The 25,522-nt window shown below is 56.0% G+C and overlaps 1 protein-coding gene across 2 annotated transcripts in view; it reads right to left on the reverse strand.

Annotated features, from left to right (window-relative positions):
* Positions 1–25,522, reverse strand: part of UNC5A (unc-5 netrin receptor A) — a 60,967-nt gene that overhangs the window by 10,806 nt on the left and 24,639 nt on the right. For both annotated transcript variants that reach the window (XM_004737514.3, XM_004737515.3), the window contains exon 2: positions 4,965–5,186. In XM_004737514.3, the coding sequence (XP_004737571.2) occupies positions 4,965–5,186 (222 nt within the window). The remainder of the gene's footprint in view (positions 1–4,964; positions 5,187–25,522) is intronic.

A 25,522-nucleotide genomic window follows, 5' to 3' on the forward strand; every position in this document is an offset into this window, starting at 1 on the left:
AAGGCCATTCACTATACTTTGTTACCCAAGGCCTGTCTCCCTGCAGCCGCAGAAATGTCTCTAAAGGGGCTTGCTGTTGTTTCAGAGACAACAGTACAGAGGAGTTTGGGGCTCCAGAGACTGGCCTTCAACGACCCAAGGCAGAAGGAGTGGGGCAGATAGGATAGCTCCGGGGCCTTTGTGGTTAAAAAAGGTGAGGAAGGATCTGGTTCCTCTCCCTGGGGTTTAGCAGGTAGATTATGACATGTGATAATATAATAACAGCTATTAACAGTATAATTACAGCGATTATGTAGTATGATAATAGACCCCTGGGGCTTAGCCAGGGTTTCCCACATGCTGGGAAATCTACTCCCTTGAAGGTATTGCTCCCACTCTACGGATAAGGAAACAGAGGCTTAGAGAGACAGTGATTTGCTGTAGCTGCTCAGGGCTGTCTGAATCCACAGTGCATTCAGGGATCCCCCCTGCCCATTTCACGGAGAAGCAGTGGGGGGTGGGTGAGGGGGCAGTTGCAGAGGAGAAGCTGGCCAGTGATGGGTATCTGGGACCCTCTCTGCCCTGACTGGGCTGGGCTGAAGGGACTCTGCTCAAGGACAGGCTGAGCTTCTGCCATACCTGGACCCCCAAGGAGGCCGAATCCTCTGAGGACCCTGGACAGGAGATCCTAGCCCTCTTCTAGTCCCCTGGCCCTTGGCCAAAACCAGTGTCCCCAGGAGCGAGACAAGACTGTTTCCAATTTCTCCTTCTCCTGACCCCAATTTCCCTCGGGTCATTGGCTTATCAGAAAAAGGGAGAGAGGCCGGGCAACCAATGTGTTTCCATTGTTAACAGAGAAATTCAATTAGGGCTGCATTGCAGGAGGGGCAGCAGCCCGGCTGAGCAGGCAGTCCGGGAGGCTGTTTTCCCTCTTAACTTCTTTAACATGTCTTTTCCTGACCTTTGCCCAGACCGCTCCTCAGGAGTCTCTCCAGCTCCCACACTGGGTCCCCAGAATTTTCCCCCTTGCCCTTGCCCCCCAACAAGCTCTCACAGGAGACGAGGAGGTGGAGGGGGGCGGTGTCCACCTCTGGCTGAGGTCATCATGGCTAAGCTCCCTCTGTTCTGGCCACTGCCTGCAACTCCTTTTCTCGAAGGTGAAAAATATGTGTATTCTTTGGCAGTAGGGTGAGGGCTGAGAACAGAGGGTCCCTCACAGGGTCTGTATACAGGAGAAGGGCCCTGAGCTCTAGCTACCTGACAAGCACAAGGAGCCGTGTATACACTTGGGGGTGGTGACAGGGCCTTCCAGCTCTAAGCCTCTAGGGTTAGTGGTGAGAGACTTTTAGAACATTCTGAACCTGGTAGCCTTCCTGAGTGGACAGGACAGGTCTGTGGATGGATGGACTACTGCATCCCCCATGGTGGTGGTGGGAGCTCAGGCAACTCAGTTTGGGGAGAACAGCACTAAATTTAAGCACTCCTATTTCTTTATCCCCATCTCCTCCCCTCTCTGTCCTGCCACTGCCACCCCCTCATCTCCTTCCTGCTGCCATGAATGAGGGCCAAGTTTGTCCATGATGTCCCAGATCCGGCAGCACCCTTGAGGCCCACAAGCTCCAGGAGGGTGGTGGATCCAGGAGGAGACCCAGACACTGCCCTGCTGGTCCTTGATGCGAAGACGGTGCCTTCCTCCCTGCAGGTCACTGGGTAGATGCTGGGGAGGAAGGATGCAGTGTCCCTGCTGGCCCCGGAGCGTGTGGGGTGTGAGTGGGTGTGTAAATGCTGTGGGCACATGGGGAGGCCCCAGTGTGGGTGTATTGAGTATTTTGGGGAGATGGAGGGTTAGGGGGGTGGAGGTTGGGCTCTGAGGCCAAGTTGGGGTTTAGAGTCTCACTTTTTTATCAATCTGCTTCTAATAACCAGTTTGTTTGACATAAAATAAATTACCTTCCCAGGTGGGACTCCAAGGCTTGGTCTCTCTGATTTTGGGCTTTTATAGCATCAGCAGGTTTGGGTTTGAGGGTTTTCAGGCTTTGGTCCCTCCTCCTGGCCTTCTGGATGGGGAATGGGGACAAGTGAGGGGAAGAGAGGAAGGCTGTCTCTTGGGGTGTCCACCCAGCTACCCACACAGGAATGGGCGGGGCTGCAGATCTGCGCTGACCTAGGACTCCTCCATACCCGCCTGACAACAGAATGTTGCTGGGTCAGGGTCTTTGGTCTAAGTCCCTGCACAGCAGCACTCCCCACTGTAGTGCCATCTGTTCCTGAGCAAGGGAAGCCTATCTCTTCTCAAAGCACTGAATGGTTTTGGGTTGAGAAATCAAGATCAATACAAAGTCAGATGTGCTGGCCATGGGACGCTTGAGTTTGTATGCTCAGGGGAGGAAAGGGCCACAGTGATTATGGGAGGGATATGTCCCCACAAGCTCTGCTCTCCACCTGGTTTGAAGGGAGCAAGGCCAGAAGAGTCTGTTGGGGAGTGTGGGGTGGTGGGTCTTGGCATATGTGGCCCAGCCTGTGACTGCTGTGCAGGCCCTGACCTGGGTCTCAGCCAAGCCTTGGATTCCAGACCTCCTGATGGCAGGAGACAAGGAGGGATCTGTGGGGAATCCTGGAAGGGGAACCTGGGAGCAGCTGGAGACTGGCCTAGAGCCTTCAAACTTCTAAGAAGTTTCAGACAGGCCCTTAATGATGCAGGAAGGCAGTCTCTGACTATAGCTTCCTTCTCCTCATCTGTCCTCTTCCTGGGGGCTCTGTCAGTGGGAGGCCTCATCGTGCCCCAAAGTGGTGCTGGGCCCTGGCTGTGGGGTGGGAAGAGAAGAAAGGCCTGGAGCTGGGTTCACACAGGGTCCATCAGTTCTCATGGCTTCTCCCACCCACCTGCAAGGGGACCCTCCTCACTCCCATTTTGCAGATGAGAAAACTGAGGCCCGGGGCAGGGAGGGCAGACACCCCACCAGTCCCTAAAGGTACAGGGGCAGGGAGGCTTCTGGTACCTGCTGGGGTCTGAAGGTGGGGTCCGAAGGTGGCCAATCATCTTGGGCGCTAACCTAGGCCTGGCACAGGGTTAACCTTTGAGGACTGCAAGAAAGAAGCCGCAAGTAGCAGCTGTGTCTAGGCCCAGCCAGCGCAGAACTCGGGCCGGGGCAGGAACCACTAACTCAGGAGCCAACACCTGGCAGCAAGGAGGCCTACCCCTGCTAACTCGAGAAGGGGAGAGTCAGGTGTGACTTTTAGGGACCGGAATGTTTGGTTGGAACCCTTTTGGGGCCCTGATGAGTCACAGCCATCTGTAACATGACAGGCTGGCTCTGAGGACCAAGTCACCCGCTGCCTAAACTCAAGGCTACTCACATCACAGTTACTGGGACAGCTTCCAAGTCTCCCAGGCTAGGAACCGTCTTGCAGTCTCCTTCTGCCCAGCACCAACTTTCCAAGGTTCTGGTGTGGTCGCAACCCCATGTCCAGCTGTGTGCCCCCCAGGGCCCCTTCTGTCCATACCTGGGTCTCTGCGTTTGGGTCTTGTGGCCCTTCCGCCTGGGAAATGCTCATTCCAGGAGGTTTTAAGATTCATGCTTAGAAATTACTCCTCATCTGGAATCTTTCCTGGGCTACCCAGACCCTCCTGCCTGGCAGCTTAGGCCACCCTTCTGGGCCTGAGGTTTCTTGCTTGCCTTGACATCAGCATGAATTGTCCTGGGCACGGCCAGCCTATACTCGTCTCACACTAGAAGCCGCAGCCCTACAAGTGTGTGTTGTGTGTTTCGGGTCTCAACCTGAGGGCTCCTCATACATGGGGGCCTCACAGAGTCCCAGAGCAAAGGGAGAAGTAAACCGAACTGGGGTCCAGCTAGTGAGGAGGAAGGGAGGGTCGTCAGCTCCACCAGGCCTGCTCTTGGGGAGTGCTGGGACCCAGACAAGCACTCTCACTCACATCCCAAAGCCCACACGCTGCCTGAGGCCAGGGTAGGGGCACAGAATAGGGCATCCCATGGGAAGGGTACTTCCTGAGTCTGCCTGCGGTTCCTGGAACCCCTCCCTCCACATCTTCGCTCAGTCTCTTCTGGGTCTCTGGGTCTGCCCCTTCCATCAGTCCCCTCACCCACATGGGCTCCAAGTGTCACCCAGAGCTCTGACCGTGCCATTTGGCAGTCTGAAATCCCATGGGACTGTGACCCCACTCCAGAGCCTGATGGGCGAGTCTTCCAGATGGCACCACTGTTCCCTGTACACACACCTGACACTCCCTGCTGACCTTGAGCAGCACACCAGCCTGACTCCAAGCGTTTGCTCATGCTGAGCCCCTTTCCTGGAATGCCATTCCCCTCTCCTCTTTTGGACTAGCTCTCAGAACCCCTTCATTTCCATGTCACCTCCTCTGAGGGGCCTCAGTCTGCTTTCCTCTTGCCACCATAGCCTCCAGGGCTCACTGAGAGCTCCCCGTGCCAACCACCTCTCTGCAGGAGCTGGGGCTCTCTGAGGGTGGTGGCTTGTCACTGGCACAAAAGCGGGTGCTCAGGGAATTTGCAAGTGAGTGAACATGCAGATCAAACACTCACGGAGTATGAGGCCTGTGAGCTCTTCTGTCCTCTGGGAGCTACTCCCTCCCAACTCCCTCTCTTTGCTGGCACCTCTCACCAGGCTGCCCCTGGCCTAGCCCAGCCCTATGTCCCTCCAACCACAGCATCCGGGGGCCTTTGTAGGGGGTTCCCTTTTACTCATGCCCTCCCAAGTGGTCAGGCCTGGTGAGGGTGTGGCCTCCTAGGGAAGGCCCCGGTGTACATACAGGGAGACCTAGGTGTGGGAGTCCTGCCTCTTCTGGGGAGCTGGAGTGGTGGGCACGGGGCTGGTGACATCCTGGCCTCCTCACAGGCGTGTAGCCAGAGGCGATTGCAAACCCCCCTCTGGGCCTCTGTTTTCCCTGAGGTGGAAACTGGCTTCCCCTGCCCTGGGCCCTGCCTGGCTGCACAGCCAAGACTCACCGCTTCCATCATCTGTGCTGCGCTCTATCACGTGGTCCACCTGGCGGACCCACTCCCCGTTGCACTTGAAGAAGATCTGCGTGGCAGGCATGGCCTTGCACACCAGCAGCACCGGCTTGTTCTTGACAATGTACACATCCTCAGGCTCCACCAGGAAGTGGGGAAGCAGGTCTGGGTTGGCACCGGGGACCGGGTTGGCCACCGTAGCACTCTGCTGGGCACCTGCAGTGGGGGCAGAGCGGGAAGGTGAGCCGGGGCCACTGGCAGGCTTTTGGGGCCCGTGGGGGCTGCGTGCCCGGCATTCAGGGGCTGGGGCTGGGCTCTGGGAAGGCAGCTGATGGGGCCAGGCTCCCCAGCGATCCAGGCTACTGAATGCTCCCCTGAGCCTCAGTGTCCCCTCTGCCAAATGGGGAGAGCCCACCCACTCTGGAAGACTATGGAGAGCAGAAATGAGATAGGGGTGGGAGTCCCAGCACTTAGGGGGCCCTCCACAGACAACAGAAGTTAGGGCCTCCTGTTACTCAGGAAGGAGTTCAGGGACCTGGGGAGGTAGCCCACCACCCTCAGAGGTCCAGAGAGTGCTGGAAGGAGGGAGAAGACCCCAGCAGGACAGGTGGGCAGGGTCCCTTCCTCCCATGTCCGGCATCTCTGAGGCCACTTCTGGGTTCTTTTCCATTCTCGGCCCCTGGAAGCAGGGGGTGCTCAGAAAATAGCATATGAGAGAAGGAGGCGAAGAGGCAGCTGTGAGGGAGAATATGGGGGTTGCTGGGTGGCCGTGCTATAGGAGAGGTCCAGGGGAGGGGTGGGGGGGGGGAGCCTGTGCTGCTGGGCAGGGTGGGAGCTAGAAGTGTGTGTCTGGGAGCCTGAGGGACCAGGCTAGATGCCGCCCCTTCAAGGAGACCCGAATGCATGCTTCCTTCTAATTTTAACTGAAAACCACAAGCATCCACAACTCATTTGTTGCTAATGACATAGGTAATTGGCTCTGAGGCTTTGGTGGAGGTCATCCCCCCTCCCCCACAGCAGTCTGACTGTCTGTTGGACCAGCAGGACCCCTGGGAGGGTGGAGAAGGGTGAGTTGGGAGGGAGTGGGAGGATGGAGATGGGGTGACCTCAGCCTCCAGCCAGTTGCCCACCAAACAGGCCCCTTACAGCCTGGCTTTTCCCTCAGGGCCACTGTGATTTCTCACAACCCACTCTCACAATCAACAGTGGCCTCAGGGCATAAAGAGGGAAGAACTTGGGCTTCAGAGAACAATGCAGCTCCTTGCTAGTGGTGACCTTGGGTGAATTAGCCATTCACCCATTAGTTATCTGTGACACTGAGGTCCTGTCTGTCCCTCGGGAGACTCTGGAGGGCCCTCCTGTGGTGGGCCTCTTGGGTTATCTACCATCTACCCTTTTGGGGGCAGTCTGAAACCCACAGTGGGCTTCTAACCCAAGAAGGCCTGGTTCCCTCTCTATGTGGAGGGCAGCCACACGGCCCTTTCCCTCCCGTTTGCACAGGGCCGCTCTTTCCAAGGTGGGAGTGTGTCCTCTCCACCCCCAGACTGTGATTTTGGGAAGGGGATCTGTGCCTGGTCCTGTGGGTGTCCTGGGCCAGCTCAGGTGAGCTGGGAATGCCAGCCAAGAGAGGCTGAAACCTGGTGTGACTTCAGGCACACTCACCCCCACCACAAGCCTGTCTCCTCGCCTGCCAGAGGGAGCACCCCACTCTTTGGGCAGCTGTGAGGAGGAGATGAGAAAAGGCACTGTGCCCGGCTCACGCCAGGGCCTAGCGGTTTTGCATTTCTGAGGGCAAAGGAATGCCTCTCCCCTAACTCAGCAGCCATACAGCAATGTCTTTGAGGAAACTGAGGCACAGAGCCAGATGCCTTGCCCTCAGGTTGGGGTGGGGAGTCATGCCCTTGGGTGGGAGGGATGGGGGGGTGTGGAGGGTGTATCTGACTCAGCCAGATGGCATCTGCAGCACAGCCATCCACCCCCTCCCCCTGGCCTCTCCCCAGCCTGTCTTTTCCTCTTTGAGCTCTCTTTGGCATGGCCTGTGCACTTTGCTTCAGCTCCAAGACCAAGGCCAACCTACCCAGGAAAAGCACACTTGCCGTTGGGGAAACAAAGCTTCCCTTTCTCCATCCTGCCTGCTCCAGGGCTCTGCCACTGCCCCCTGGGGTCTGGTGGAGGCTGAGGAATGTGGGGGTGCAGGCAGAGGGGAGGAACGGTCTAGACATCTTACAGATGGAAACTGAGCTCCGAGGGTGAATTCACGGCCCTCGCACCCCCTGACTTGGACCCTGGACTCAGAAAGTGTTGTGACCTTTGTTATTACACTTCCTCTTCGCTGTCACTGGGCGGCCATTCACCACTCCGCTAGGGAGGGCTGGGGCAGGCGTAGGCCTAAGGTGTGCACACGGACGGAAGCGTGGGCTCCTGCGTGCAGGCCTGGAGCAGGGAGCCAGCAGGCCTGGGGCCCCTCTAGACATGGTGTCTCTGCAGACCCCACGGCTGCCCAGAGAAGGGCCAAGCCTGACCACTGAGTGGGGCCTGGAGGGGTGGGGGGGGCAGGGGTCAGCAGCTCCAGCGGGGGATGGGACCCCTCAGTGGCAGGTTCCAGGCTTCCCTGCACCTCACTTCATGGAGGCTGGAAGCAATGGCCGGTGCCTGCCCACTAGCTCAGGGCTGGAAGGGCAGGGGTTCCGGCCGAGAATACAGGCAGCGAGTGGCCCTCTAGCCACCCTATTGCTTGCGGCACCAAGCACTGCTCACGTCAGCTGCCTGCTGAACCCAGCACAATCCCTCATGTCTGCATTTAACTGCTAATGAAAAATAAATGTACTGTGACCAATAAGGGACATAGCTCACTTCTCCAGGGCCTTCGTCACGCCACGCTGGTGCGGCCTTACCCTCCTCACCCTGAGGGGAGGCATTTACGGGGTTGACCCGGGGGCACCCTCCAGGCTGCAGCTATCCCCTCTACCAAGGACACTCTGAGGCTACGCGTAGGGGTAAATTCAGGCCCCACTGGATGTCCTCTTGGAGCTACTAGAAGCTTCAGAGTGGGCTTCACCTCCTCTGGCCCTGAAGCCTGCGACCCCGTGGTCAGCACATGATTGGCCTGACCCTTCACTGTCCCCCTCGGGCTTCTTGCCTGAACTAAGGCGGAGCATGAGCCGCGGGTCCCTCCCCCTCCATACCGCAAGCCACTACTAGAGTGAGCATCTCTGTCTTTGATTGAATCCTGTACTTGTCTAAAAAAAAAAAAGACAACACCAAACAGTCCATGCTCCCGGCCCAGTGACAGGTGATCCTTCCCACAGGGCCCACACTCTCTAGTTTGCCACAGTCCCCACCACTCCCTATTGTCCTACCCCTGGCCTGCCTCTTCTGCTTCCTACTGTGTGCCTGGCTCCAATGGATGCTTCAGGATGGAGCCAGTTGCTTTTGGCTGGCATCCCTGAGTTTTCCATTCCAGCACAGACAGTTCTCTCGCCTTCCTGTGCAGAAACACTTACTGATCCCTTCGAGGCACCACCCCTACCACCTCTAGGTCTCTGTCCATGGTCTTCTCTGTCTCAAACCCCCTTCCTCCCTCCTCTGCCAGCACTTCCCTACCTTCTCCTCAGGGCCCAGCTCTACTGTCACTTCCTCTGGAAAGAGGGGTCCCCCACCTCACTCCCCCAGGCAACCACACATATCGCCTTGCCCTCTGCATCCAGGGCCTGACTTCACTGGTGCTGTAACTCTTATACAGGAGATACAGGTGGGCAGCTAAGCTCAAGGCTGCCTAGTGCTGGCATTTACAACTGGGGACTTGGAGTGGGTTGCCTGCTGCTGCTGCCCTCGGGGCCACTGAGACAATGAACATGGGTGGACTGCTCTCCTGGGCTGGGCAGCCAGGGGCTGCAGGAAGGCTGGCAGGTGCAGGCCACATACAGCCCCGGCAGGCCCCAAATCCCAGCCTTCACTTCCCCAAGAAGCTCTGGTTCACCAGGCCCCAGCCAAGGCTCTCCTACCTGCTAAGGCCATGGCCTAGCTGCCTTACCAGAAATCAGTTGGAAAACCACTTTCACTTACTGGCAGATCCCCAGTAGGCTCTTAGTCACCTGCATACAGATCAGACCCCAAAGCATGACCCAGCTTCTAGTGAGCCCTAGGGCTGGCCAGCTGGCCCCCACCTGTCTTGGGAGGGCACTGGCTGCCCAAGTCAGCCCAAGCCAACACCCCTGCTCTGGACGCCCCATGAAGAGTGGAAGCAACATTCCAAGTAGTCCCCACCCCCAGCATCCCTCATAATGAACAACAAGGGAGAAAGGCTTGGGAGACCACGTAGGTTCATCTGTGTATATGTGGAAGCAGATGGGGGCTTGGCCAGAGCTAAGCCTGGGACTGACTCCCTCCCCTCACATAGGGCTCCCATGACCTGAAATGTATTCATTTGTTCATTCATTCAAACAAACAAACACTTCTGGAGTGCCAGACCTGTTCAGGGATAGAGTGAGCAAGACAAACACAGCCCCTGCTCTCCAAGTTGGAGAAATAAAACAAAATAAAGGATTCCAGATGTTGCTGAGGGTTCCACCGCAGGTAAAAGGGGTGCTATTTCAGAAAGGGTGTGGGCTCAAGGGCTCTGGAGGGGAGGAGGACTCGGGGCAGATCTCTCTGCAGAGGTGATATCCGAGCAGAGCCCTGAATGCCAAAGCCAGATGGAAAAGGGTTTAAGGAACAGGCTGCAGCAGAGGCTATCAGGCAGAGAACAGACAGGCTTGTGTGAGGCCCGTGAGGAGGTCAGCATGGCCAGAGTGGAGGGAGGGCAGGGAAGACTCATGAGAGACAGGGAGCAGGGGCCTGGCCTGTGGTCTTTAGGTCTAGTAGGGAGCTGGGATTCTACTGCAATGGCAATGGGAGCATCTGGAGAGCTGTGTGCAAGGGAATGATGAGATCTTCCCACATGAACAAGTGGAGGGAGGCAGGAGAGGCAGCGGACAGGTGGATGAGGGAGCATCTAATGGAGGGGACCCCGTGGCAGACCTGCCCCATGCGGTCCATCTGGGGGCTCTCACCCAGCCTTCAAGTTATAGCAAACGTGCCACTTTCTCTGGAATGCCTTCCTGGAACCACACTATCTCACTTGTCCCAGTGCCCACGCTGTCTCCTGAGCCTCTCTCCACAGTGCCTTCAGATCTTCAGATCAGGTACTTTCAGAATAGCTTGCACACTGTTGTACTTGCTTGGGGCGGAAGTCCAGGATGCTGATGGAGTGTTTGTTGAGTGACTGAATGACTACCCCTTCTTCTCTCTTGAATTTCAACCGCTCTGCCAAGGACAGCCACCTCACTCTTGCCCTGCAGGGAGAGCCCGCGGCTGTGCAGAGAGGCCTGCAGGTGGAGTTGTAGGCAGGGAGAGGGCTCCTGCATGGGCACGCGTGGTCCCTGCCCTGCTGCTCCTCAGAGCATCCCTTTCTCACTTGCAGCGGGATGATAAGACCCACCGTGCAACTCTGAGGCCCAGGGTGGGTGTGAAAGTGCTTTCAAATGTTTTATTTTTAAAAGCACCATGAAAATATGAGGTGTGATTAATCAAGCTATTAATGAACTTGTATTATCTGAGCAAAGACTGAGTCCTGGGAGTGGGGTGGGGGCAGGGGCAGGGTATCATCCGGCCTCATTCAGCCAGGAGATGTGCGCGCTGCTCCCCCGGGCCCACCTAGCCCCTGCCGCCCCCTGCTCCTTTCAACCTCCCAATAGTCCTGGCAGTCAGAATCACCAGTCCCTGCTTTGGCTATGCATGAGACATATTTGGGATTGGAAATGTGATGGAGGAGGGACCCGGGGCCTGGCGTCTTTCTTTCTCTACCTGAACTTTTCCTGCCCATTCACCCAGCTTGGAGCCCCCTGACCCCTGGGCACTTAAGTTCCTAGACTGCCTTGCCTGGAGATTTGCATTTGGTAGGTCTGCATGGGGCCTGGGTGTCCAGGCTTCATAGGCCCCAGGGCAGGGGGAGAGGAGAGAGTGCTGCAGGCTAATGATCCATGTCCTTCACCTGGCACTGGAGGCCTTGTTGGTGCAGGGCCTGAGCTGCCACTTGGCCTTGTCTCTAGAGCCTCCCTCCAACTGTGCCCGGTGGGATGGCACCTTGATTCTGCAGTTCCTCAAGGGTGTGTGCACACTGCGTGCCAGGCTCTGCCTCCCTCGCCTTCTGGCTAAGGGTACCTGCTTTTCTGCAGAGGACGCTCTCCCCCGACCCCCTTTAGCGCACATGCTCATTCAGTCCAGGTGGGCTGAGCCCATAAATTGCCCAAGCAGTGGGCATCTGACACTGACTGGTTCCCAGACGGACAGGTCATCCCATGAGAGCTGATGGGACTCTGGGATTTGGGTGGGGCTGCTGGGAAGGAAACCTCTCTTTCTTCTGGGCCAATACCAAAGGCCTGGTAATTCCATCTGCCCGGGTGACTTCTACTTGCCCTTCGAGGCCTGCTCAAATACGTCCTCCCTTGGGAAGTTTCCTGGACCCCCAGCCAGAGCCTGCTATACCTCCTCTGATCTGCCACAGCTCAGCTGAACTGACCTAGTGCCTCCAACCTCATATCGTCCCCATCCACAAGTCTGTCTCCCCACAGTCAGTACCGTGAAGGCAGAGACCGAATGGTGACATCCCTTTGCACGTCCCCGGAGCCTGGCCGCGTGTGACGCACAGCGGGTGCCCAGTAGGTGTTTGTTGAATGCATGGTGAACATCACCCCCTTAAATGAGCCCAAGACCCAGAGAGGAAGGCTGGAAGTGGAAGACACACACCCAAATCCAACGGAAAGCTGGCTCTGCTTGCCCTCCAATCAATCAAGCCAGCGATCAAGGAAATCAATGGGAGAGGAACCTGATTTCTGAAGCACCTGTGTTGGACCCCAGGGAGGCAGAGTGTGCCCAAGAGGTCTGGGGAGGGGCTGGGGCAGGAAGCCAGGGCCACAGTGGCAGGTGGGGAGCTAGGGGGTGGCGGAGACATGCAGGGGACCAGCGAGTTCTGCTCTCCTGCCAACTTGCACCTCCACAACCCAAGATTGCTTCCTGAATTACTAGGTTTTAAATGTGGGCAATTGCACGATGATGGACCTCCCCTGAGAGACTTTGAAAAGCAGGGATGAAGCTGCACTTGCTGTCAGAGACGCACAGACAGCGGTGGGACGGGGTGGCCATGGTGGAATGGTGGGCTGGAGGCCCTGGGACCACAGACCTGGGAGCTGCACCAAGAACCCTGAGGCTCCAGGCTGCATCTCGGACACATAGACCTGCCTGGAGGTGACAATGGAGTGCCACAGGATCAGGCTAAGCTGGGGTAGGTGCCTCAGAATTCCTCCAAATCCAACATGTAAGGAATCTCTGCGCAGCCTGTCTGCTGCTTCTGGGGCTCCTTCGGCTGTTGCAGGACCCCCTCACCCCAGCTTTGCTGTTTCTTAAGCCTCGGTTTTCCCATCCAGGGCACACATGCTGACCCCACACCAGGCTGCCCCCCTGCCTGGGGGCTGGAGGTGCGCACCAAAGCCTCTCTTCTTTCCCTGCTCTGCCCCTGGGCCCATCCCTCAGTCATTCGTCTCGTGGGCTGCTGCTTATCGTTCCCAGTAGTGAGGACTTCCCTGGGCAGGGGCACAGGTCTGAGGCCAGGCTCTTTCACCCCAGTGGGTACATGGTCAGTGAGTGAGGAAAGAACGCAGCTGCAGCCTCTCCCTTCTAGGAGTGTGCATGAGGTGGCAGTAACAGGGTGGGAGGCTGCTACCCTGGCCCACACTCACATACACACGTGCATGGCACTCCTGTTTCCATGACGATGCCTGCGTGGAAGTGCCACAGCAGCGGCAGCCACCCCCCAAGATCGGAGGAAAGTCACCCCCTTCCCCAGTGGGCTCCGGGGGCCTGGTTACAAGAACAGACACAGGTGCCATGAGGGGGACACGCAGACAGTCCTAACAGCAAAGGACAAAGCGGGTAGGAGTGGAGGACGATGCCACTTTGTCTGCTTGAGGGACACTCACACCTGGTGTGGCCAGGCCATACTGTCTGCAGCTGCCACACCAGGCGTGTCACCTGGGAGCTGTGCTCAGGGGCGCTCTGCTGGCCCCTCACTCTACAGGCAGGGAATGCAAGCTCAGGACTTACGTAAGGTCATCACACTCCAAGGGGCTGAGTGGGTTCTTGACACCTCTCAGTCAGGGCCAGGCATAGGGTATGGGTTCTGGGCATTGACTGGACCAGAGTCTGGCCCTGTCCACCTTGCTGTCCTCTGCTAACTCTGTGTCCATGCCAATGCTCTCTCTTTCTCAAGGCTTCCAAGCTTATCTCACTCCTGGGCCTTTGCACTTGCTTCTTCTGCCTCTAACACGCTGCCCCTTGCTCTTCCACGGCTGCTCCCTTGAATCCCTCAGGTCTCCACTGCACTGTTACCTCCTCCAAGCTACCGTGTCTGAAAGTGCCCCTTCTAGCCTCGCTTCTCCTTCCCAGGAGAAGTTTGGGAACTTCCCAAGTTTGGGAACTTGTTTGCTTGTTACTCTCCATGTCCCCTTCTCTGAAATGTCCATGACAGTGGGGACCACGCTTGTTAGGGTCACTGCTGTAATCCCAGAACCCAGCCTTGGGCCTGGCATATAGTAGGTGCTTGATAAACACATGTGAAGCTCAGGAACCCACAAACTCGGGTCTTCCGACCTGCCCTGACCCAGTGCCCACACTCTGTCACACTGCTACCATCACTAAGGTCCCCAAACCCACCAGGGAAGGAGACTTAGAAACTATCGGGGTGCCAAGGGAGGGAGTGTTATGATGAGGGGACAGGTCCCAGGGGCCTTCTCCCATTGCCCCTTCCTACCGCAGGGCCTTGCTATGGGCCAGAGAAATAGTTAATAAAGCTGAGGCCTAAATAAGCATTTGATTAACAAACGATAAAATAGCTATTGTGTCCCTGAATTAAGCTGTAATTGTGGCTGATAATTGGCTGGTTAGAATTTAATAAGCTGCAATTAAATAGAATGGAATCCAGGGTAATTATGTGGTCGCACAGCCCAGAGAGAACTAGGGAAGGAGGGCTTTCTCCTACTATGGAATCTTCAGCTGGTGCAGTGTGTGCTGCTGTGGGCGTTCCTGGTTAGGGTGGTAGTGGTGGTGTGTGTGCGTGCGTGCGTGTGTGCATGTGTGCGTGGCAAGCTTGCTCCACCTTTCACCTGGCAGAGGTGGGCGGTGGGCGCCGGGCCAGCCTCCTCCCCAGTGCTCAGTGGGAGGTCAGCATGCAAGCTCTGGGCCCTGCCAGCACCGATGGCAGCCCGGGCTGAAAGGACTTAACAGGATCTCTGGCACCGCTCCCTGCAGGGCAGGAGGCTGTGGGAGGGAGGCCAGGAGGGTTCTGGGCAGGCAGGTGGGGTAGGGGTCTACCTGTCTTCCTAATGAGGAAGCTGGGGCTCAGAGGGGATAGGGACTTGCTCAAGGTCACTCAGCGATCAGTGGCCAGGCTGGGTCCGATTCTCACACTCCCTGTGGATCAAGGGTACGTCCGACCTGCGAGCAGGCTGAAGGATGCTGCCTGCCCTTCCTCTCCCCGGTGCCCCAGCCAGTTCCAGAGCTGCCCTTCGCCAGGTAACCATCTGGGCTGGGCTGCAAGCGATACAATTGTTGCACACATGCATCCTTAAAACAAGGTGCCCCCCACTCCCCTCTCCCTTGGTCTGCCTGCCAGAGGCCCTGGTGGCTGTAGAGCTCCCTGGGGTTCTCAGCCCTGCCAGGCCAGGTGAGGCCCCAGCGAGTCCGGAGGGATGATGAACGGCATTGCCGATGCGCCATTTATGACCCCATCAGCATTTTTACAATGTTGCTGGCAATTAATTTAATTAAAGACCCTGTCTTGGATAGGGTGGCATTTCATATCTCAACGGTTTAATGCCAGCCTGGCCAGAGTGGAGGCCAGGGGTAGAAGCAGGAGCCGTGGCTTCACTCCCTCACCTGGGTTGGTTCAGCGTGCGCTGCATGGGGCTGGGCAATTTCAGCCCCTGGACAGAGCCCAGCAACAGGAGGGAGGCACAATACGACGTGCCCTTGGCCGGTGGAAGCCGCTGCCCACAACCACAGCCAGCAAATGCCCACCCACATACACATACATGCGCGCGCGCGCACACACACACACACACACACACACACACACATAGTCTTAGCAGAACATGGATTTTCTGGGCACCTAGGTGGCTCAGTGGGTTAAGCCTCTGTCTTTGGCTCCGGTCATGATCTCAGGGTCCTGGGATCAAGCCCCACATCGGGCTCTCTGCTTGGCGGGGAGCCTGCTTCCTCCTCTCTCTCTCTTTACCTGCTTCTCTGCCTACTTGTGATCTCTGTCAAATAAATAAATAAAATCTTAAAAAAAAAAAAAAAAGAACATGGATTTTCTTATTTAACCCTCAGCATAATTCTAGAAGGCGAAGAGCTACTTTAAATCCCAACTTTAAGGCAATAAACCCAAGGAACAGGGAGGTAGAGTAAGTAGTGAGTGATGGATTCCTACCCAGGCCTGATGGCTATAGTGCTCTAAGCCATTCACCAGGACACACGCGTTCACCAAGTCTGTGACGGATGCAATGTGCCAACTACTGTGCTAGGCACGGGCCACACAGCAGTGCCCAAGAGAGACTTGAGTCCTTGCCCCATGCACTGTCCAGTGGTCACAGTCCCACCGAGGAAGTCCTGGGCACACAGCATTCCAGAATCATACTCACTGTGCCCAGTGTTCTGGCATCCATGGGCACACACACACACCAAGGCTTGTACCTACATACACACACACACACACACACACACACACACAGCAACACTGCCTACTGTCCTTTGGGCTAAATCTGGCTGGGGTGGCCAATGCCCTCGCTATGATGGTACAGCATGGTTACAGGATGGCTGTACCACCCTGTAACCCCCTTCTCGGAAGCTGAGCCCACCTGGACCTCTCTGCATATGGGGACCCATAGGAAAACACAGTGTAGATCCAGCTCCTACCACAGCAGCCTACCCGAGCCTGCACCCCAGCACCCCCTCCATCCCCCACTATGTGGCTTGCCTCGCTGCTCTCCTCTTTCCTGAGGCTTCTGCTCCCATGGTCCTCCAGCAAGGTTCCCCAGTGCCCCTCACTGCTGAGCTCTACTGTTCCTGCCTCCGGACACCTCCCGGAACCTCTTACCAGGCACATCCCAAGTTGGGCTCAGTGGCTCCCCCAAACCTCCTGCTCCCAGGGATTGCTCTCAGTCGGAGGGCTATACCCTTAAGGAGCTTCATGGGGCATCCCAAAGCCACCAGGCCCTCTTACTCCCTGACCACTATTCTGAGCCCCTGAGTGCCCCCCGCCTCTCTCTCACCTACTACTTCCTCTCTCCTCTCACTGTATGGCTCCCCAACTCCTCAGCCCCCACCCCACACTGCCCCAAAGGTGCCTTCCCATGACCACCTCCTGGCTTTCGTGTCATCCTCAACTGTACCACCACAGTGCTATTTCTAGAAAGAAAATCTCAACCCACACTTCAAACCCCTGAAATGGCTCCCACTGACCGACCACAGGTAAAGGGTCAGCTCCCCACCCAATGCAGCAGCTTCATCCCAGCCACCAGCCCATGCCCTGCAGCCAGTCAGTGCCCCAATGACCCCTCTCACCGCATGCCTGTACCCTTCCCCTCACTCTAACTTCCCCTGCACCTGCACGGCACCCCTCTAACTCCTAATGCCCACCAGTCCTGTAGACACCTGATTCAAGGTGTCACTTTCTTGCGCTGCCTCCCTAGGTCCTCTGTACTGGAGACGCCGGGCTTCATCCTCCGGCTCCTGGGCTGAGAGAGCATTACTGAAGGATGGGTTTGGGGGGCAGTGGCCGCTTCTTCCGTCAGACAGCGCACCCTCAAGTGCGTGAAGCAGGTGTGGGCCACCACCTCGCGGTGTCGCCTTCAGGGACCAGCAAGCTGGGGGCGGGGGGCAGTAACTGTGGCTTACTTCTGGCAAGCTCTGGGCTGGGTGCTGTGTTGTTTCTATCCTTATCAGTGACTGGCCAAAAGGCACCGGGGTTTTGTCTTTTTGCGGGGTGGGGTGGGGGGGCGGCGTTGTCTTTGAAGAGAAGCTGGAAATCCATTTTTATGCGGAACTTCCTGTTTTAAAATGTTGACGACTAATTTAAACATTTAAATACCTTGTGGGCCAAGCTAGTTGGCTGGCCAGAGCTCGACTAGACAATGTCCAAGGTCTCCTCCCGCTTTACAGACCTAAGAAACCGGGGTCTGAGCTGGGCAAGGGGCCCCCAGTCACTGCTCTGCCCTCCTGGTCTCCTCCTCCTCCCGGACTCTTCGCACCATTGCCAGCACCCCACCATCCTGTCTTCTCCCCCTGACCCCTCCTCATCATAGCCTCAGGAAGGAAGTCCCTTGGGGTCTGGACCTCTGAAGAGTCCCCTGGGGTCTGGGCAGAGGTGGGAGGAGTCTGGGGATTTAATGTCGGAAGAGTCCTCCACCCTCAGCTGAGGCCTGCCCCTCCCCTAGAGGCTGAGGGTTGGAGAAAGGGGAGAGAAGCTTCCTGCTGTTAGGGGTGGACAGTGGGGTCAGAAGAAGGGGCAGACGGCGGGTGAGGGGCTGCCCTGCCTTGCTTGCCTTGGGTCTAGTCCTCAGATCCTGACCCACGGAGAGCCAGAGAAGGCTGCTGAAGGCAGAGACACAGGTAGGATGGGGCTGGACATCCACAGAGGAAACACCGTGCGACAAACCTCCCACCTCCGCCATCCCCACCCCTTGCAATTCTGGGTGGGTGGGAGCCCAGGCCTGGCTGTGAACTTCCAGCAGGGAAGAGGGTGTATGGCTGCACCCATCATACCCCTGATGAGACAGTAATGAGCCCTCACCCCATTTTAATTACCCGCTGTCCAAATAATTACCAGCTTGTTTATTTTACTTAATGGCAGCCCTACTTTTTTCTCCTAATATTGATTTCATGTTTTCCTGGTTTGTTCATTATCTTTCCTGCCCCTTTAATGGGCTCCGAGGTCTTGGGAGGGGGTTGCTGCGGGGACTGGAGGAAAGTGAGCAAGAGGGTGTGAGGGAACATGGAGGAGGGAGAGACAGGTGGCCTAGGCCTTGCTGTGCAGCCTGAGGCAAGCCACTGCCCTCTCTGGGCCTTGAGTCCCAGAACCCCAGATCCCTGCATATTCTCTCATCCTTGATGTAATAGGGGTGGAGCACTTAAAAATAAGACAGGATGGGAGGGCAGCAGGGGAGAGAGAAGCTGGCAGACACAGACAAACGTGAAGGAAGGAGGGATCTGAGGGAGGGCTGGGGTTGGGTGGAACTACGCTCATGCCAGAATGAGATGGGGGGGGGGGGATGGTACTCCTGGAAACCAGCCTGGAGGAGGCTGCCATGCAGATGCTGCTGGTCAGCAGTGGTGTGGCCAGGCTGGTGGGCAGCCTCCTCATCCTTGAGTCTTCCAGGTCTGCTTGGGAAGTGAGCAAGAGCCTCCAGTCTCATGAAGCCCAGCCTCTCCCTGGGTCTGACCTTGGTCCTTGGCCTCCACCTCACCTGTCTGCCGTAGCCATGGAAACACGGGTGATGCTATGATGTCATCTGGGCCGTGGAAGAGCAGTTCATTTCTCTGATTTGGGGGGAGGGGGCAATAAGGAGAGATGGGGCAAAGGGGGAGGGGAGGGCCAGGGCCTCTGTGAGTGAAGATTTAGAGCCTCTTGAAGGGGTCATTAGCTCTTAATAAATCACTAATAATTGCATGAATATTTAAATCTTAATAAAAAAAAAATACAGTGGGCCCAGTGAGTCTCCCTGTGTGGGTATTTATGGCTCTCGGGCTGGAATATATAAAAGTTGGTATCGGTCTGATTGAACTGCTGTTATCACCACAGCTAAATGGGTAATTGGGAGTGAGAGACGCTATCTGCGGATATAAATTACATACAGTAAACCGAGGGCATTAACTGAGGGTTTATTATCAATTATCTCTGCACTTGTTCCCCTTAAAACGAACTTTAAGTATATTAATGAGAAATTTACAGGTCTTAATGAATTGAGGGAAGCTCAGGGTTGCTGGGGGTCTCCCACCTTGGCTCCTGTTCCCTGGTGGGGGTCCCCACTCAAGAGAGGCCCTGAAGACGACTCACAGGTCAGCATGCCAGGCCACAGAGCCCAGCTCTCCTGCTTGGACCAGCTGGGACGGCAGGTCAGTCCCTGGGGTATGTGGAGCCCCTCTGCCAAACCCTATCCCAGAGAAAGGGGCTAGGTGGGAATGGGGAGGGTCATCTAAGCATCCTTCTGTCCAACAAGGACCCAGCCAGGGCCTGGTCCTGTTGTTGGGTGCATACAGCTGGCTACAGCCCAAAAGCAGACGGACAAGAACAAGGCAGACCTTGGTCTGCCCCGTAACAGAACGTGGGGCTGCTGTCGTTGCGCTGTGCAGAGCGTGATGGGGTGGGGTGGGGGGGCTGGGAGAGGCTGGGGTGCTCCTGTGGAAGCTCCAGGCCAAAGAGCACTTTTGTCATGTCTGGAACCCCCCTGCTTCCTGGCACATCTGCCCCCTGCTGGGATGTGCTTCCCAGCCCACAGGCCTGCTGGCTTGAAGGTCAGCATGACCTCCTTCTGGGCCAATTCACCAACCCAGCAACCTTGGCTCCCTCTGGGGCCTCCACACCAGAACCGTGCCTACTCTCCCTGTCATCCTCAGCCTCTCTCACCAGGCCTTGGGTGACAGCCCAAATTTTATACAGAGGGCAAAACCCAGGCCCCTCTCTCAGAAGTTCACCCACTTATGGAAGACAGACACTGGCTAGTTGTCAGAGCAGGAAGTCCAGGATTATAACCCAGAGTTCTGGCAGAGAAGCACTGGTGGCACATAACTAGGGGGCTTGATCTGAAGCATCCAGAGGGCTTCCTGGAGGCAGCATCACCACACTGTGTAAAATGTCACAAAGGCCCACAGGTCTCCAATGATGCTCAACTCTCCTCCATCACGGACAAGAAAAGTGCTTGTTCATCTCTTTTACTCCTCTCCAGCCTGGGTCCCTTCTCTCTCTTGCCCTCAGCCTGCTTCAGTCCTCCCCCTGTTCCTGGCTCAGCTGTGACTGTCTTGCTTTTACCTCCACTTCTCCACTGAAACCCTTTCTCTCACTTGCCACTGCCTCCTCTGTCTGACTCAGGAGCTCCTCCTGGCCCCCACAGTCGGGGCCCTGCTGAGGCTCTTCCCTTTGTCCTGGCCCTGTGATCTGCTATCTCCTTACTCCGGAGGATTTCGGGCTTCAATGAACACCTTGGGGCAGAAAACTCCAAAATCCCCACGGCAGGATCTTTGGGCCTGTAGCTGCAGAACGTGTCCTCTCAGCCACCCTGCATGGCCATGTCAAATGGTCAGTTCCCCACGCAAACAGCACCATCACTACGCCAGCTGGAAAGCTGCTGGCTCTGCCTCTCCCGTCGTCTTTTCTCCTCTCCTTCAGATGTCATAGGCCATTACCCTCTCCCGCCCCCAAAGCCACCTAAACCTTGGCCTCTCACCTGTTCTCCTACCACTCTAAGGTCATTCCTGCCTTGGAGCCATCGTACCTGCTGTTCCCTCTGCCCAGGATGCTGTTCCTACTGATGCTGTAGCCTCACCCTCATCACCAAGATCTAGGCGCAGGGTACATCTGCAGAGAGGCCTTCCTTCAGTGCCCCATCACAGACGGTACCCATGGCACTCTCTGACAGCTTCCCTATTTGACCTGTTTGCTGTCCATCTGCCTGGGAAGCAGCAGGGCAGCTCAAGGAGTAGACGCCTGTCTCATTCCCCTGGAACAGGGCCTTGAATCCGGGAGGCCCTCACTACATACTTCTGAAGGAAGGGATAAGTAAGTTTGTGCAGGACCTGCTGGGTGCCAGGCCCCGAGCCCCGCACTGTGGGGTGGTTCTGGGGTGCTGATCACCCAGCGTGGGTGGTTGGGGAGTACATACAGTGAGTAGCGTGTGTGCCCCCACCCCGCCCCGCCCAGAGGGATGAGGGCAGGGGGTGCACTTGCACTGCAAGGCAGGGGCCTGGAGGGGGCAGTGGGGAAGGGCATTCCAGGCTGGGGGAAGGGCGGAAGTAAAGAATTTGAGGCAGGACATATCCAGTGGCAGCAGAGGTTTGATTAGAAAAGGTCTGTGCCTGTGCCAAGACGGGGCCGATGGGATCACAAGGCAGTAGGGATGGCTCTGCTGTGCGAGTAGGAGAGTGGAGGCTGTGCCACTCCACAGGGGGAGCAGCATGACCTGGAACAGGCCCCAGGTGGACTGTCTGGTGGGGGGCGGGGTAAGGAGATGCCCCTGGGGCCCGGAGGGAGGGTAGGGGGGGGAGCCAAAGATGCTGCTGTCATTTCCTGCCTGGTTGAGCGGCTAGATGGCCATGCAGCCAGGCATAAATAACTGGAAAAGCCCACTGCTCCCACTCAGGGGAGGGCAAGAACGGTGCCCTCTGGCAAGCACAGAGAGCCATCGACCCACGGTGTGGCATCCCCGGCGACCGCTGCTCCCCAGCCTCAGGCAGGAGTCCATGGCTGGACTGTGCTCTGTGGGCTGCTGAGTACAGTAGGCCAGAGAGTCCCTGAACCTAGCCCTGCCTGGGCCTCAATCTTCTGAATGGACCAACAAGACACCAGGCTGGGTTTCAGAAGCTGCAAATTGTGGGTCCACAGGCCTCCAGATGTGTCTTGTAAGTTTCAACCAGCATTTATTTAAAGAGTGGGAAGTTTCACACAAACATTGGTTTCTATCTCCTGTGAAGAGGGAAGCTGGGGCCATACCAGGCCCCAAACACCCTGAGCCATGATGGGCTACACTCTCTAGGAGTTACACAGTTCCCCCAACTCCCCTCTAGTTTCTTCTCTCACTGGTCTGCTACAGCCAGCAGGTGCCTACATTTGGCTCAGTCTGGCCTCCACTCCCACCTTTGTGAGTGGAAATAACCCTTCGTCAACAGGAACAAGAGAAGCCCAGGAGAAGAGAGCGGGGCTGGGCAATGGGGTGGACGCTGGTCCACAACTCCCTGGGATTCCATGTTTGCCCCATACCCCACCCGGAGAACCCCACAGACCTGGGGGATGCATCCCAATCCATCTCAAGGACATGACAAAGCCTGGGGCCTCAGATATGTGTACTGAGATACTTTCATCAGCGGGGACCTGAGTTTAGTTATAGCTTTTATTTAAAACGTGACTTTACTCCCCCAAATACAGCCCCATTTGCTCAACTCTCCAGCCCTCTGCTGTGTTTCTACGCCTCGCCTCTGAGCCCCTCTCCCTCCCTGCTGCCTCCTGCTTCTGTAAATAATCCTCTGTGCCTATAATTAGCCTCAAGAAGAATAATTCATAACAAACTTTATTTCTCATGGCATCTTTCTCACTAACGTGTCACTGAGTGCCTCACAGGATCAGCAGGAGGGAAACTAGACACAGGAAACAGCCAAGCACCCTCCCCAGGCGCTGCCCTCCCCGTCTACCGACAAGCACAGAGTGGGTGGGGTGGGCCAAGACTCCCCACAGTGTCCTCCCCTGACAGCCCGAACAGGAGGGTGGGTGCTGACGCATGGCCAGGGTGAGTCTGGGACGTGAACCCCCAATCCAGAGACTTCCCTGGGTAACCGCCATCCGAAGAGGAATAATAATGATAATCACAGCGGCAGCTAACACTTTCATTGTGTTTATTATGCCCTAGGCTCTGCTTTTTAAAAAATCAGGGTTGTCTCGGGCGCCTAGGGGACTCAGTGGGTTAAGCCTCCAACTGCTGGTTTAGATTCAGTTCAAGACCTCAGGATCCTGAGATCGCACCCCGCCCCCCGCCCTTCAGTGCTGAGTCTGCTTGAGATTCTCTGACCCTCCCTCTGCCCCTCCTCCTGCTCTCTTTCTCTCAAATAAATAAATATATAAATAATCTTTGAAAAATCAGGTTTTATTCTTTTAATGTAGAAAATAAAACTCGCCCCCTTTGAATCGACAGTCTGATTTGGCTTGACAAGTGTATCCACAACCATGATCAAGATAGAGAACAGTTTTGTTCCCCCTTAAAAAGTTCCCTATAGCCCCTTTACTATCAATCCCTTCTCCCAACCCCAGCAACCACTGGTCTGCTTTCTGTCACCATAGTTTCCCCTTTTCTAGAACGTCATGGAAATGGAATTATACAGTCTGCAGCCTTTTGGGCCTGGCTTCTTCCACTCAGCCCCATGCTTCTGAGGTTCATTGGTGTTGTTGCTTCAATCGGTAGTTGGTTCCTTTTTATTGCTGAGCAGTATTCCATTATATAAAAGTACTGCAGCTTGTTTACTCATTCACCAGTGCTATTTCTAGATTTTGGTGATTATACAGCTGCTGTGAACATTCACATGTAGGCTCTGGTAGATAGGTCTTCATTTCTCGTGGGAGGGGGACTGCAAGGACATATGGTAAGCTCGGGCTTAACTCGAATAGGAGTTCTTTACGTACCACATATATTCATGTAGAACATGTCACTTAATTCTCTCAATAACTTCATGAGTTAGGTACTATCATTACTCCCATTTTATAGAAGACAAACTGAGGCTCAGAGAGGGGAAGTATCTTGCCCAAGTTCACACTGCCAGGAGCAGAAAATCCAGCAGTCTGGCCCCAGGATGCTTGGGGCTTGGGGAAGGCTGCCTCTCATAGCATTCCTGGGTTGAGCCCTGGGTGAGGCTTGGGATGGGAGACAGAACTCCGACCTGAGTGCTGAAGTCCTGGGTCTCAATCCTAGCTTCACCCCTGGCTCACGGTGTGCCCCGTACCAGTCTCTTAGCCTCTGGCACATCCCTATTCACCAAGAGCACCCACAACTATATCCCTGAGCAGCTCAGGGGCTTGAAGAAAATAAATTGGAGCAGACATCTGGCATCTCCTACAACTTGAGCTTTGTCCTCATTACCACGCTGTCGGACCTCAGGACTTACAAGTTCAGTGGAAGAGGAAAGAATACTCCCGTTGCCTGTCGTGGCTTTCGATGCACAGCAAGTCACATGGCCTGCATTCCATGCCTAGCCATTCACCCGCCTCTGCTATGGACTGAATGCTTGTGGGGTCCCCTCCATTCCTAAGTTGAAATTCCCAGTGGTATTAGGAGGCAGGCCTTTAGAAGGTGACAAGATCATTAGTGTGGAGCCCTCATGAATTAGTGTCCTCATAAAAGGGACTGTAGAGAGCTTGCCACCCATTCTGCCATGTGAGGACACACAGGAAAGGTGGCTGTCTGTGAACCAGGAAGCAGGCCCTTGCCAAACACCGAATCTGCCAGCGCCTTCATCTAGGACTTCTCAGCCTCCAGAATGGAGATAGATTTCTGTCTATAAGCACCCCAGTCTGTGGTAATTTTTGTTATAGCAGCCCAAATGGACTGAGACACCTTCTGGCTTGTGGATGGAGGTTTCCAGTGAGGAAATCCATGCCCAAATATCCAGAAGGAGGGGATCAGAGGGCAGCAGCCTTCCCCACCTCAGCCACTTAAGGACTGGGGACATTGACAAGGAGGGTGATACTGGGGGAAGCAGGAAGTTCTCACCAACCCTGCTACCACCCGCCTTTTTGCAAGGTTGTCAATGTGGGGTCACCTGGGCAGGTCTTCCTGTTGTTGGGTCCCATTTGCTCCACTGCAGAATGAGATTTGTCTTAAGTTGTCCTGGACGTAATATAGCCCCTTGTTTAGTGATTCAGAAGACGGTCATCAGCAAGGTCTGGGGCCAGGTTGGGGAGAAGCCTCCCTCTTGGCCTGTCCACCAGCTCCTTCACAGGGAATCCCTACTCATCCCCTCACTTGAGCCCTTGGCCACCCTGGGGTGTGCTCCCAATCAGTTGGCTCCTGCACAGGGTGAGGGTCCCTATCAAACAGAAAGAAATGAAGAGATGTGGTCAGCCCCTGGCTGGGCCCAACAGCTCTTAAAACAAGAGCTTGAAAGTGTGAGTGTGACCTCATTGAGGGAAGCTGGAAGACTTGGTGGTGGGAATGAATAATGGCTCTGGTCCCTCCCCAGACTCATAACCCAATTCCTGTCATGGCACCTCATGTCTGCCTCCCCCTCCGCGTGGCTGTGCTCCTTCACCCTTCTCTCCGACACTCCACTCCAGTGCCCCACCTCTCTTAGGCCAGCAGGTTCCTTACAAGTCCTCCCTCTCCCCGCCAGTGCCAGAGCAAGAACCTGAAGGTTAACACTGAGGAGAAAGAGGAGGCAGTGAAGCCACAGGAAGAAAAAGAGCCCAGGATGCTACCTGGATCCTATCATCGGAGCCTCCCCCAAGCGCCTCCACTTTCAGGCTAGGTAACCATGCACGTGGGCCTTCCTGTCACTTCCAGACTGGCACTGCCAGGACAGCCTCAGAGGCAAAGACTCTACCCACTGACTGGGCAAGTATAAGTCTTCATGGGTGGTGATGGCAAGGGACAACCCAAACCCTGTGGACATGGCTATGAGGGACGGGCCCCAGCCTGCCCAGCCAGTGGATCCTCCTGGCCTGTCTGGATCAGCAATGCTGTTATCCCACCCCATTGAGCCGATGTGAC

Source organism: Mustela putorius, unplaced genomic scaffold, assembly GCF_011764305.1.
Source record: "Mustela putorius furo isolate JIRA1106 unplaced genomic scaffold, ASM1176430v1.1 tig00000145_pilon_pilon_pilon, whole genome shotgun sequence".
NCBI lineage: Eukaryota > Metazoa > Chordata > Mammalia > Carnivora > Mustelidae > Mustela > Mustela putorius.